This window comes from Gorilla gorilla, chromosome 3 (assembly GCF_029281585.2).
Source record: "Gorilla gorilla gorilla isolate KB3781 chromosome 3, NHGRI_mGorGor1-v2.1_pri, whole genome shotgun sequence".
In the NCBI taxonomy this organism is placed as follows: domain Eukaryota; kingdom Metazoa; phylum Chordata; class Mammalia; order Primates; family Hominidae; genus Gorilla; species Gorilla gorilla.
Window position 1 is genome coordinate 123528168 of NC_073227.2, and position 15455 is coordinate 123543622.

General features: G+C 38.9%; 1 protein-coding gene across 10 annotated transcripts in view; it reads right to left on the minus strand.

Annotated features, from left to right (window-relative positions):
- The window catches only part of CENPE (centromere protein E), a 92564-nt gene extending 91078 nt beyond the window's left edge, over positions 1 to 1486 (minus strand). For 7 of the 10 annotated variants that reach the window (XM_055385440.2, XM_055385442.2, XM_055385443.2 and 4 more), the window contains exon 1: positions 1319 to 1460. In XM_055385440.2, the coding sequence (XP_055241415.2) occupies positions 1319 to 1374 (56 nt within the window). In that variant the 5' untranslated portion in view covers positions 1375 to 1460. Of the gene's footprint in view, positions 1 to 1318 lie in introns of all 10 variants that reach the window. The other 3 variants (XM_055385437.2, XM_055385435.2, XM_019026039.4) reach the window with 1 other exon arrangement.
- Between the last annotated feature and the right edge of the window lie 13969 nt (positions 1487 to 15455).

The window sequence follows — 15455 nt, forward strand, 5'->3', positions numbered from 1 at the left end:
GATAGTAATATAAGAGAATGACAGAAAGTCCATCTTTGAGGATTCAACTCTTAAATGGAGCTTCAGTGACCTTCTGCCGCCTCAAAAGTGTTTTCTTGTGAAGGCTTTCATTCTCACCCTCTCCCCCAGTACTGGTAAACGAAGGGATGGATTCAAAATGCAACTCTGATTATGTCTGTCTTGCTTAAAATTCTTAAAACCGTTTGGAAACTTATGAAATCCTCAGCAGGGCACGAGTCCTAGATCATGTCATTTCTCTCTTCCATTTTCCTCTGAATTCCTAGATACATCCTAAGCTCTACCTGAAGGTCTTCCCCAAATGACAGATGTAACCTCTCTGTGCCTGGAATACTCTGACTTCCCTTTCCATTAAGTAACATAGGGATTATTTCACTCATGAAAAGCGTCAAGACTTTCCTGACACCAGTTCACCCCACGGGAAGCTTTCATCTCTGATGGGCTAATAACTCCTCTAGCAAACATTCTCTACCTGCCCATCATAACACTTGTCAAAAGGTATCCTAATGGTTTCTTTATGTAGCCGTTTAAGGCATTAGATAATGAGCTCCTCAAAAATAGGAAATTCCTGATCTTGGTATTTGCATTTATTAAACCCCGTGTTCAATAAAAATTTCTCACACACACAAAGTGTTAGCTTTTCGGGTCGAGGGCCAGAAGCTAGTGAAGCAAACCGATTTCATTTATTCCTCTTCCTGCTTTTTCTCCATAGCACTTATTACCTACATATCACCACTTAACATCCTACATTTTCAACTTTACTTTCTGTCTCGTCCTATTAGAATGGAAGAGCCACTGGGCAATGACGGGAGTGTCTGTGTTGTACAAAGGCACTAAAAAAAAAAATTGATAAATATTTGTAGAATGGTCTTGAGTGACGATTGAATGTAATGGGACAAGACAGACCAGCCCTTGTCTTCAGGGGGTCTGGAGACAGCAGTTACGTGTAAAATGACTAACTGTGATGAGGGCCAGGAAGGCACGGTCCCATACGACTTCTCTAGGCGGGGAATGGGGCAGGGAGGAGCAGATGCCGCAAGGCAGAGCAGCACAGAAGGTAAGGTCTGTATGTCAGTGAGACTGAGTTAAATTTAAGTGAATCTCGCAGCTGGAAAGTATCTTCTAGATCTCCGATCCTCCCCTGTCACTTTACAGACCCTGAAACGATGGCCAGCAGCCGAGTTACTAGACAGCAGAGCCGGGAAGCAGCGACTCCTGGAAACATCGTAGGCCTCGCCCCTCCGGCTCAGGGCGGCGCCGCAGGCCCAGCGGGCACCGGGCCGTGGTGTGGCCCCCCTACCTGCTGTTCAGCGGCCGCACTCGCACGCAGACGGCCACGGCTCCTTCCTCCGCCATCCTATCAGGCTGAACTTGTCCCAGGAAAATGGCCAGGACCCTCCGCGGCCGGCACTTCAGGGCTCACAGGCCGCCCCGCCTTTAAATTTAAAATTTCCCAAACGCCGCATCTGATTGAGCCGTGGCCTCGTGACGTCATGGGCCATTCCACGTGCGGAGCAGCGCGGGGGACGCAAGGCGGGCGGCGTGACCACTGCTAAACAGGAGAGGGGATTTAAAGGGCCCAGCAGAGAGTCGGAGGAGAGGGCCGAAGGGAGGGGCTCCCAGGAGTGGGCAGAGAGTGGTGGTCCTGGAATACCAGAATACTATTATCTGCCAAAAGCTAGCGAACGTCATCCTCCACCCCATCCTTAAAAAGTTTGGAACCTGTAGACGAAAGTAGGTAGAGATACATGTATTTTTCACTACCCAAACAGAATTGCCGTCTTTTAAAGAAACTGCACCAACAGTTTAAAATAAACTTTAAACAGCAAGAGTTGAAACTCACTGTCCAGTCCAGAAACGTGACAAGCCTGTTGTGCGCCTTAGAAAATCTGAGTTTAGGCTTTTCTCCTGTTTCTCTCTTTCTGTAACTCGTTTCCATTAGCTGTGGCTTCCTCAGAGGTTGAATTAGGGAAAATAAATACCGAGGACTGAAAAACTCATTGAGTAATGGGTTGATACTTTTTTTTTCTTCTTTTTTTTTTGGAAACGGAGTCTCGCTCTGTCACCCTAGGCTGGAGTGCAGTGGTGCTTATCTCTGCTCATTGCAACCTCCACCTCCTGCATTCAAGTGATTCTCCTGCCTCAGCCTCCCCAGTAGCTGGGCTTACAGGTGCCCACCACCACGCCCAGGTAATTTTTGTATTTTTAGTAGAGACGGGGCTTCGCCATGTTGGCAAGGCTGGTCTCAAAGTCCTGACCTCAGGTGATCCACTTGCCTCGGTCTCCAAAAGTGCTGGGATTAAAGGCGTGAGCCACTGCTCCTGGCCTGGTTTGTTAATTTTATTAACTAAGAGGGAAAGCTATTCTAAATACAGTGATTTTTTCCCCAAAATAATGCTTGTTTTCCCTTTCTTCTCTCTCTCTCTTTTTTTTTTTTAATAAACATGAGTTCTTGCTTTGTCACCTAGGCTAGAGTGCAGTAGGCTGAACACAGCTCACTGCAGGCTCAACTCCTGGCCTCAGACCAAGTGGGGTTCCCACCTTAACCTCCTGAGTAGCTTGGATTACAGGCACATCACAAGCCCAGATAATTTTTAAATTTTTTTGTAGAGACGGGGTGGTGGGGGGATTAGGGTAGGGAGTGGGGTCTCACAATGTTGCCTAGGCAGGTCTTGAACTCCTAGGCTCAAGCAATCCTCCTTGCCTTGGCCTCCCAAAGTGCTGGGATTACAAGTATGAGCCATCGTGCCTGGCCTAGCTTTTTATGTGTACTTTAGAAAGCTATCCAAGATGTTTCATTTATTAAGAGAAATTCAAGGTGCACAGTTATGTACACAGAATATGTCTGGATATACATACATAATTTCTGGAAAGATACACAGAATATGCCTAATTTCCTTGCAGAGTGAGGACTGAGTTAGATGGTAGACTGAGTTAGATGAAAGTAGTTTCTTTCAATTTAAAGAAACTAGTTTATGGATAAGAACAGTAAAGAAAAATGAGTCTATTCATTCAAGATTTGTTTTGGTTAACCAGCTGTGAGGTAGTATAAACAACTCTTTTTTATTGCTAGACTGTAAAGATACTTGGTTGTATCTAGTAAGAAAATACAGAGTTAAGGAAGGTATATTTTAACTGTTGTTTTTGTTTTAATTGTGGGCAAATATGAGACAGCTGAAGGCAAGGAACCTATGAAGAAGGAGAAGGGAGATGTGATTAATCAAAATTTCTAATGAGACAAGAGGAGATTGGTTCACGAGTAAAGAGAAGTCATCAGCCTTTCATAGTTGTGCTTATGATTGTTGCTATGACTGTCTTTTTTTATCATCACAGCAGGTGACATTTATTGAAGATTTACTATATGCCAGGCTCTCTATTATATGCTCTCTATCCGATTTTTTCATCTGACTTTCCAAATTGTTCATCAAGAAATATTCATTGAACAACTATTATGTGCCAGATACGGTTCTAAGGTCAGGAAGCACAACAGTGAATAGAATAGACACAGTACCTGTTGTTGTAGAGTTGCTATTCTCTTAAGAGGAGATGGGTAATACAGAAAAATCTCAATCTCTCTCTCTCTCCACACACACACATAATGTAATGATTAGTAGGATCAGGAGACAGAGAGAGAGTGATAAGGTGGGTTAAGAGTGCTAGTTTCTTATGAAACACATTCTTGTGGGAAGCAGCAGACAATACATAACAAATATATAGTAAAATAATGTGTTGGGAGGAAGGTTTACTTTAGATGAGATGTTCAAGAAAGACCTGAGGAGGTGACCTTTGAAGTGAAACCTATGTGAGAAGAGTGAGCCAGACTTGGGAGGACAAAAGAAAGGGCGTACCAGACAGAGGAACAAGTAAGTCAAAGAAGCCAAGGCTTGATCGAGTTTGTCATCTGTCTGAGACACAAAGGGGAGGGCCCTGTGACTGAAGCATTTGTGGCAATGGAGAGAGGTAGGCAGGTCCAGGTCCAGGCCCCATGGGGCCTTGTGGGCTGTGATAAAATGTTTGGATCTTATTCTCAAGGGTGAGGAGAAGCCTATGCAGGGTTTTAAGCAAGGGGGTAAAAAGGGATTCATTAATTCCTTCAAAGAAGACACTCTTTCACTATGAAAATAGAAGCTTCCAGAAAAGACTTTGCCCTAGTTCCTGTCAACCTGGCTACTCACTATGTGCATTTGTGCTTGCATACTCACCTTCCAGACTGTAACTTTATAAACATCTGTGTGTTTTTGACTCTGGAAACTCTCCATGTGTGCACTGGATACAGTCCTCTCCTTCTCACTCTCTGTCCTGCTTGTCATTTTCTCCTGCTCTAGTAAACCAGTCTTAACAGCAAACATATGCCTTAATTTCTCCCATATTGAGTGTCTAATATATATGGCAAACTTAAAATGTCTAATACCAAATTCATGCTCTTCCCCTCAAAATCTGCTCAATCAGCAGTTTTCTGCTTCTCAGTTGTTGGCAAGTCCATCCTTCCAGTTATCCAGGTGCAAACTCTGGAGCCATGCTGCTCAGCTTCTCACCTGAAAATTCTGTCAGGGCCACCTTGAGAAAATTTCAGAATATGAAAGTTTGTCACAACTTACGCTTCAGCTACCTGGTCCAAAATATCATCATCTGGCATTGAGCTCATCTCAGTGTTTCCACCCTTGCCCACCCCCACTGCCAGTCTGTTCTCAACACAGCAATTTGAATGATTCTGTGAAAATGTGTCAGATCATGTCACTCCTCTCTCAAGACCCCCAGTGCCACACCTTCACCCCCACCCTCTGATTTCTCTCAGAACAAAATCCAACGTCTTTCAGTTGTCTCCCAAGCCTCACATGATCTTGCCCTTTGTTTGTCCTCTGGTCTTACCTCCTGCCACTGTCCCTCCCCTTTGCTCTCCCCACTCCAGCCACACGGGCCATGGGCAGTTTCCTGAATCCCAGACAAACCCCCTCTTGAGACCTTTGCACTGGCTGCTGTGTCTGGATGGAAGGCTCTCACTCCAGATATACATGTTTCCCTCCTTCCCATTGATTCCAGTGTTTACTCAAATGTCACCCTCTCATAGCTCTCTCTCTATAAAATAGCAACTCCATTGTATGTTACTTCTATTTCTTAAATCTTCTTCTTAAATTAGTTACAAGATTACTTGTAACTTTTAGACATAATATGTGTATGAGTATTAATTTATGTATATATGTTTCCTCCCACTAGAGTGACATAGTTTTTGTTTACTCCTTGTCCCCCGTGTGTACAAAGGTGCTTGGCATAGAGTAAACGTTCAATTAAAAATTACTTATTACTTAAGTATTACTCAAATACTTATTGGCATAATTTCTGGAAAGATACACAGAATACACCTAGCTTTCTTTGGAGGGAAAGGACTGAGTTGGAAAACAGATTCACCTTTCATTTTATATTATTTCATAACAATATTTTAACCACATGAATATTAGTTTCTCTCAAGTTAAAGAAATTAGTTGACATAAATCAGTGTGTAAAATGGAGTCTACTCATTCAGATTTGTTTTGGTTATCTAGCTCTGAGCTCATAGAGATTATCCTTTTTCATGACTAAATTGTGAAGAGGCAGGGCTGCTTCTAATAAGATAATCCAGAGTATTGTGGCGTATACATACTATGGAATACTACTCAGCCATGAAAAGGAATGAAATAATGGGATTCACAGCAACCTGGATGGAATTGGAGACCATTATTCTAAGTGAAGTAACTCAGAAATGGAAAACCAAACGTCATATGTTCTCACTTATAAGTGAGAGCTAAGCTATGAGGACTCAAAGGCATAAGAATGATACAATGAACTTTGGGGACTTGGGGGAAAGGGTAGGAGGGGGTGAGAGATGAAAGTCTACACATTGGGTACAGTGTACACTGGTTGGGTGATGGGTGCACCAAAATCTCAGAAATCACCACTAAAGAACTTATTCATGAAATAAATAAATTAAAAATCAATAAATAAAATAAAAGGATAATAACCAACATGCATGGAACTGGAGGCCATTGTCCCAAGTGAAATGACTCAGAAACAGGAAGTCAAAAACTGCATGTTGTCACTTATAAGTGAGAGTTAATCAATGAGTACACATGAACATTGTAATAGTCTGTTCTCATGGTGCTATAAAGAAATACCCGAGACCGGGTGATTTATAAAGAGGTTTAATTGATTCACAGTTCTGCATGGCTAGGGAGGCTTCAGAAAACACAATCATGGTGGAAGGCGAAGCAGAAGCAGGCACCTTTTTCACAAGGAGGCAGGAGAGTGAGTGGGAGCAGGGGAAATGCCAGACGCTTATAAAACCATCAGATCTCTTGAGAACTCACTCAGTAACAGAGAACAGCATGAGAGAAACCATCCCCATGATCCAGTCACTTCAGGTCCTTACCATGACACATGGGGATTATGGGGATTAAAATTCAAGATGAGATGTGGTGGGGACACAGCCAAACCATATCAGACATATAGAGTGAATAATAGACACTGGCAACTCCACAAGGTGGGAGAGTGTGAGGGGACTGAGGGATGCAATACTAACCATTTGGTACAATGTTCACTATTTGGGTTATGGGAACACTAAAAACCCAAATTTCATCACTACGCAATATATCCATGTAACACAACTGCATGACATGCACAGATGTACCCCCTAAATCTAGAAAATATTTCAAAAAGAGAAAAAAGAAATAAACATGTTCTAATAAAAAAGAGATGGACCAAGTAAATCTGACTAAAAAAAAGTTAAAAAATATAAAAATAAAAATAAATTTAGTGGTAAGGGAAAGCATAAAGATTAAATAACCCATCTAAAGTTATGGAACTTCTGGCAAGAGAGGCTTAACATTTGGATGCCTACCATTTCTCTGATAGGCAATCGAAATTTTTTGTTAACTTTTTTTTTTACCTGAAAGATTAATACCTGCATATGATCAAAAGATTCAAATGAACAGAAGATTCACAGTGAAAAACAAATCTTCCTACATTGACTCCTAAGGTATCATTTCACCTCCCCAGAGGCAACTGTGCCATTTCCTAAAGTGTTCTCATCAAAATAATTTACAGATAGGCACACATATGCATCTTTTTCTATATTGCATATCTTTTACACAAAAAGGTACCTGTCATACATGCTGTAGTGAACTGTGCTTAAATATGATCTTTATGTAAGTGTTTTCATTCAGTTTAGGAAGAAAAGTGAATTTCTGAGGCATATTAATTGCACACACTTTTATGCTGATGTTTCAATTACTGTTTTTTCCCCCAACTGTGTTATTTATGCTGAAGCTGCAGAGGGCACTGTAATCTTTCCCAAAACATGGCATAGCCTTGAATGGTGTTTTGAAGAGTGTGAATATGGTGCAAACTGTAGGATTTGGAGAAGCTACTGATATTAAAAATATACATCAATTCAAATTACCTGTTCTCTCTCATTTTAATGCATTTCATAGAAAATTAATAGTAATATACTTATTACATATAATCACCTTCAATGGGGTAATTTTTTATTTCAAATTTTATTTTAGGTACAGGAAGTACATGTGCAGATTTGTCACATGGGAATATTGTGTGATGCTGAAGTTTGGGGTATGGATATCATCCATAGTGAGCATAGTGCCTGACAGGTAGTTTTTCAACTCCCTCCTCCCTCCCTCTCTCTCCCTTCTAGTAGACCACAGTGTCTATTGTTCCCATATTTATGTCCATGTGTGGTCAATGTTTAGCTCTGCTTATAAGTAAGAACATGCAGTATTTTATTTTCTGTTCCTGCATTAAGTTGCTTAGGATTATGGCCTAAATAGGAGTAATTTTTATTTAATAGAGAGAATGCCTAATTTTCAAAGCATAATTCTTATTTTTAATTTGGAGACATCTATTTGTAATGATCACAGACATAGTATTTCTTACCTTTTAATCACAGTAACAGGGGATTTGTATGGCATCATGGGAACTGCTCTGGCCTGGGTCAGTCCAAAGACTATTTCTAAGCTATGCCGCATTGGAAAATCATTTATCTCTGTGTGTCACCATTTTCTCATCCATACAATGAGATAATTGGATGAGAAAATTTCTAAGGGTTTTTTTCAGCTTCAATAATTCTATAATGTCTTCATTAAGGAAAGAAAATTGAATTGCTAAGAGAATAGATTTTAAGTTACTCACACAAAAATATGTGAGGTAATGCATATATTAATTAGCTTGATTTAGCCATTCCACAATATATACATACTATAAAACATCATATTGTACCCCATAAATATAAGTACTTTTTGTCAGTTAAAAAAAAATAAAAAAATTTTTAAAGGAAACTTGTTCAAATTGAGTATGGATGAGTGTAAAATTGAATACAGATTTGTGAGAGGGTAGGAAAAGTGATCTGTATTACCGAGAAAATCTAAGATAGTCACAATGTGGCAGAGGATGATGGCAGCCCACCAAAATCTATTCTCTTCTTTCTGGCCAGAAAGCAAGATTACATTCCCAGCCTGTCTTGCAGCTGAGGGCCACTTCTAGGCCTATATAAAATTCCAGGGGTGCACTTTTCCTGCCTCATCCTTGGTGAGCATCCTTTCTTCTTTTCTTCATTGATTCTTCCAAATCCTGACCACTTTCTTCAAGCCCAGATTTCATCCTCATCTTTATTGAGAAATCAGGACCATCAGGCAAGATGTCTCAACTTCCAGGTTTCCCACCCTACCTCCTGCACTCCTACTGATCTGTATCCTCACCAACTCTTCCCTCTTTTCATGCATGTCCAGAGTGAAGTGTCTGTGGTGTCTGAGATGAGCCCTTCCATTTATGTCCTTGGCTCCTTTCTCTCCAGTGTCCTCTACATCCTTGCTCCAGCAGTTATTTTCTCTCCTATTTCAGAAAAATGCTAGAAAATAACAAAAAGAATCATCCATAATTTCACCTTAAAAATTATCTAAATTGGCTAGTGAATGTTCCTTCTATTACCCAGTCATCAAATTTCATCTTCTCTAAGGTAATCTATGTTAATTAAATTTATTTATCTTTCTTGAATATATGCAATAAATCTATGTGGATAAATAACCAGATGTTTTCATATTTTCAAGAATAAAATTATTCTGTAATTGATCTAAAATTTGCTTTTTACACTAACAAATCAATATGTAGATCTGCCTTTTATATTGGCTGCATAATATTCAATTATATGGCAGCATTATAGTTTATTCAATCATTTCTTTCTTTTCTTTTCTGTTTTTTTGTTTGTTTGTTTGTTTGTTTTGGAGATGGAGCCTTCCTCTGTCACCCAGGCTGGAGTGCAGTGGTGCGATATCAGCTCACTGCAACCTCTGCCTCCCGGGTTCAAGTGATTCTCCTGCCTCAGCCTCCCCAGTAGTGGGGATTACAGGCACCCGTCACCATGCCCAGCTAATTTTTGTATTTTTAATAGAAACGGGATTTCGCCATGCTGGCCAGGCTGGTCTTGAACTCTTGACCTCAAGCAATCCACCTGCCTCAGCCTCCCAAAGTGCTGGGATTACATGTGTAGGCTACCGCACCCGGCCTCAATCATTTCTTTATGTATATTTAGATTGTTTCTAATTTTCAATATTGCTCATAATACAAAAATCCATCTGCATATATCTTTCCATACTTATGCTTTTATTTTCATAAACTAGATTGCTAGAAGCTAAAATGCCGACTCAAATGATATGCTTGTTTTGAATTATAACAAGTACTACCAAATTACTTCTCAAATAATTTGTACCAATTATATTACAACCAACAGTCTGTGAGTGTCCACTTCCCCATTTCTTCATCATCACTGGGTACAAATCAATATTTCTAATTTTTGTCAATTTTATAGGAAAAAGATATTTTATTTTCATGTGCAATTCCCTGATTACTAGTAGGATTGAGCATCTCACCACTGTTTATTGGTAATATTTATATCTTATTTTTTGCATTGTGCATTTGTACTGTGTAGTCCTGTGCTCCTTTGCCCAGTTTTTTTTCATATGGATTGTCTTTCTAATTGACGTGTTATAAGTCTTTAAGTATTACAGATTACCTATCTAGCAAATATTTCCATTTGGTCAGTCATCATCTTCTAAATTGTCTTTGTGTAAGGTTTCTTTATAGCGTCCTTGTTTTTGTCCATTTGGGAAATTCTTCCCTACTTTGAGGTTATAAACATGTTTTATTACCTTTTCTTTTAACTTTTGTTATTTTATTTCTTTCATTTACAAATTTAATTCTTTCTTGTAGTTTTTGTTTTTAACTCTCTTGATGGGTCTGTCCACTCAGTTTATAAATATTTTAGGTCTTTTTTTAAATATATATAATTTGAAAGCTTTTCTTTGTGTGTTACCCTGCATGTATCTGAAAGCCTTTCTCATTTCTTTCTTTTAGTCTATGAAGTAATTATATTTACAGTCTCACTTCTTTGTTTTCCATTTAATCTTCATATACTTATAATTTGGCTTACAATCCTACTGTCATGTTAATAAAATTAATCTATGTGCACCACAGTAAGTAAATTTCTGAACCAAATGGACATTTTTCAGTGCTTTGGGGCATTTTTTGTGCCTTTGGGCATTAGGTAGTCTCCAAAGATGGCTGCTTTGATTTTCTCCCCTCGCTGTTGTGCATTCACCACTCTACCCATCAAAAGATGGATTCGATTTACCCTCGTCTTTAATCTGGTCCTCTTTCTTCCTAGCACAGTAGTCTCAGGATAGCTAAATTTCTTACATGATGGCTGGCTTTGCAGAATAAGATGGAAGCTGCTAGGCCTCTTAAAGTTTAGGCCCAGAGCTGGCAGAGTCATTCCCACCATAATCTGTTGGGCTAACTTCACAAGCCCAAGCTAGCCACATGACGAGGCCACATGGAGGAGCTCTAACATGCCAGACACGAGTGAAGCCTCTTTGACCTTCCAGGTTAGACCAGTTTCTGATCAATGCTGCTTTGTAAATTTCCCTGGCTAATGCTGCATAGAGCCAAAGAAGCATCGAACTAACTCCAGTTGATCCCCTAAATTGTGAGAAATAATAAAATTCAGTCTCTTTGGTGTATAGTTCTAATGAAGTTTGACAAATACATGGAATTGTGTGATACTCACCAGAACAGTTCCATCATCCTCCAAAATTATTTTGTGCTGCTTGTTTGTAGTCAACCCTCCCTTACACCCAAGATTTGGAAACCACTGATCTGTTTTGTGTGCTACTTTTGCCTTCTCCAGAATGACATAAATGGAATTTTCAGTTTATGGCTTTTTGAGCCTGATTTCTTTCACTTACATTAATGGATTTCAGATTCATTGTGTTATTGTATCAGTACTTTGTTCCTTTTAATTGGTGAGTAGGATTCTGTTTTTTGGATGTATCACAGTTTGTTTTATTCAATCACCAGCTGAAGGACATTTGGGACATTTGTTTTCAGTGCTTAGAAATTTTGAATATAGCTGCTAGAAACGTTTATACACTGGATTTTGTGTGAACATCACTTTTTATTTCTCTTGGATAAAATATCTAAAATTTAATTTTATAAGAAATTGCCAAACTGTTTTCCAAAGTGGCTATACCTTACATTCCCACCAGTAGTGAATGAGTTCCAATTGCTTCACACATCCTCAATTGAGCTTGGTATTGTCATTAAAGAAAACCCCTAGACATTCTAATAGGTATATAGTAGTATATCATTGTGGTATTAATTTGCATTTCCTTACTAATTAACGATGTTGAGCATATTTGCATGTGCTTATTTGCCATATATATCTATCTATATCTATATCTGTATCTGTATCTATATCATCTATATCTATATATCTTCTTGGTGAAGTACCTGTTCAGATAGTTTGCTCACTTCAAAAAATTTGATTGTTTTCTTACTTTTGAGTCTTGAGAGTTCTCAATATATTCTGGATTCAAGTCCTTTACTAAATATAGAGTTTGCAAACATATTCTCTCAGTTTGTGGTTTTTCTTAACAGTGCTTTTCTCTTAACAGTGGCTTACACACAACAAATGTTTATAATTTTTATGAAGCCCAGATTGTAATTTTTTTCTTTCATGAGTTGTACTTTTGGTGTAATATCTAAGAACTCTTGGCATGACCCAGAGTTACAAAAATTTTCTTCTACGTTTACTTTTAAAGTTTTATAGGTTTACATTTTAAAGTAGATCTATGGTCTATTTTGTGTTAATTTTTATATAAGGTGTGAGATATAGGTTGATATTTACTTTGGGGCATATGGATAGTCATTTGTTCCAGCATCATTTGTTGAAAAAATTGTCTTTACTCCATTGAATCACCTGTGTACCATTGTAAAAAAAGTCATTTGATCTTACTTATCTGGTTATATTCCTGGACTCTGTATTCCATTTCATTGATGTATGTGTCTATCTTTAGTTGTTACTGTTTTAAGCCATTAAATTTTGTATTTGTTTGTTATACAGCAAAATGTAACAATACGTGACACAGTCACTGTGAAGATCTTTGAAAGGGCTGAAATTTTACTCCTCTTGAAAGCTAACAAGTTAGTCTGCCACAGTTTCATGAATCCTGGTGGAAGACTCAAGACTTCTGGGTCAAGGATGAAGAAAAATTTACTCATCAAACCAATAGCCATAGCCAAAGTATTTGCATTTTTGTGTTGGTTTTCTAAACCCCAATTCCCATAAGGTGATGCAAAGAGGGCCAGGTAACACCTGTACACACAGGTATAATTTAATCACTGATGCACAAGAGATACAGTAATACCACTATTAGTATAAGTGGTAAGTGACATAGTAGTTCCACTGATGTATTTCAGCCTCCCCTTCTTTCTGTGGCTGATTTTTTTTTCCAGAATGAGGTCAGACATTATCTTCCAAGCAGCCTCTGGTTCTTTATCTTCTGAGTTCCTGTAGCATCATATGTAGTATTATGACTTTGAGTATTTTATCTTCCTTATTAGGCAGTGAGCTCTTCGAGAGTAGGCTCTAACTCATTTTCCTTATACTCTAATTTGTCAAAGTGTTAAAACGTTTGATGTACTTCCTTTTGAAGCATCTGTTGATACAGTTACCATGCCTTCACTATCTTGATGATTTCACAAGAAATGGAACAAATGGAATACTTGTACTAAAAGGCCCTATTTTTCTTGATGATCGTTTCCCAAAGAAGTTATTTCTGTTCTGAAGGAAGTAGCTGAAAATACCTATGAAGTAACTGCTTTCCTGAAAATAGTACTTGTTATAGTATAAGTAGAAGGGGACTTAACATATAATTTTTAAAAGGCTTATAGCTGTGGGTAATATGAAGTCTCTAAAATACGTGCATGCCAGTAATATTGAGAACAATGCCATTTTATTCCAGGATCCAAGAAGGGCATTGCATAATTAGCAGAACAAATTGACAAGCAGGGCACATAGTTTACATTTCCATGGTAGGTAAGAATGACTATTTTGATTACAATTTCATGTGTTTTGTTTACTTTTTTTTTGGTGGGGGGACAGAGTTTCGCTCCTGTTGCCCAGGCTGGAGTGCAATGGCATGATGTTGACTCACCACAACCTCTGCCTCCCAGGTTCAAGTGGTTCTCCTGCCTCAGCCTCCTGAGTAGCTGGGACTACAGGCAAATGTCACCACGCCCATCTAATTTTGTATTTTACTGGAGACGGGGTTTCTCCATGTTGGTCAGGCTGGTCTTGAACTCCCAAGCTCAGGTCATCTGCCCACCTCGGCCTCCCAAAGTGCTGGGATTATAGGCATGAGCCACTGCGCTGAGCCTCCTTTGACTTTCACAGCCTTCAATGTCTTCATCCTAGTACAAGAAGACACACTGAATTTTTATAATAAAACATTTATTAAATTTGGTGAAGTATGAGATCTGCTCACCAGTAAAACATCCTGGTTTAACTTTATTATTGCTTATATTTTTGTAAGTATTTTAAGCATAACTATTTGGTTTTTGAAAGTTATTTTCTGAATATTTTGACAAATGAACATGCAAGAACATCATGAGTTTTCTTGGTGCACAGAATAATAATGCTATGGGTTTATCTGGGAACCTGATAGTAGAGCTTGCCATAGCGTGACATGGAGCTCTTTGCTGGAGTATACTTTCTGTTGTTAATTTTTTAGTTTCTTCTAAACAGGTTTGTAATTTGATTTTTCTATTTCTGAGAAAATCTGTCATCTTAAAAGAAACTTTTAGAGAGTTAACTGAAAGTGAAAGCAAGTTCCAAGGAACCCCCAAAGAAATATCATAACTCATCACTTTATCCTACCACCAACTTTTGCTGCTGTATGAAGCAACCTAACTCAACCTTGTAGGAATTTATGCATCTACTATTTGGAAACATAGAGTTAAATGCCCATAATATATAGCTAAGAGATTTGAAAGAGGTTGCCTCTGAGGAGGGGTGTGGGCAGTAGATGCAGAGTAGGGAGTGTAAAGTATGGTTTTTGTTTTCAGCCTTCTAGCACTAACTTATTTGAAATTTATGTGCACATAGTAGTTCAATAAAAATAGAACAAGTTATAAAAAGAAAACATAAAAAGAAATGATCAACCCCCAAACTGGGCTTAATTCTTGCATTATTTCTTATAGGCTGGAAATAGACCCACAAAAAGGAGGCTGGATTGACCCTCCTTTAGTGGAGGTTTCCCCAAAGACCCTCCTGGAGTGAAGGGTCCCCAGAGGAGAGTGAAACACAGGAGTTAGGTGGTTGAGGCATGAGTTGGCCATGAGCAAACAGTGAAGGTGAGAAAGGATTACTTATACCAAGAGAACCACAGATGAGAGAATCTTCCAACACCCCCAAATAAAAAAAGTCAATACAGTTGCTTCCCAATGCAGTCTACTCCACCCTGTTTTCCAAAGTCTGATGTTCCCTGTTTAAAAGGGAATCTAACTAAAAAGCCAGCAGTTTTGGGACTCTTTGACATGTGGCTCCTTCACCAAATCCTGGTATCATCTCTGTGAGAAAGATGAGAGCAGAATCCACTTGCATCATCAAATGTTCTGGGTCTTCTTTGCTTGTCAATTGAAAAAATAGTAAAATAAAATGAAAGTATCTCAAACTAGACTACAATGTCATTCTTACCAATCTTTGTACCTTGACCAAACTTTGTCATTTGAATTAGAGTGTTCTATATTGGGAACAAAGTTGGCCAGAATGACTTAATGGCTTATAATGGGAGCTAGGAAAGATGGGACAAGGATTGCTGCCCACTATATAGGTATGACTTGCTATGGTCCATTCCCTTTGGAGGCATTGAGCTCTGGGTTCTCATCAGTGGTATTTATCTGGTTATCCAGATAAACCAGAGGAGGTCTCAATGTAGAGTAAAAGGAAAAAGGAATGTAGGGCTTTGGTGGACTCTCCTGGATTGTAGGGAGGAGTCGGTAAGATAGAGGGCAAGTCGTGTAGCTAAACATCCCCTGTTAGAGCAAATGCCTCTAGAGAG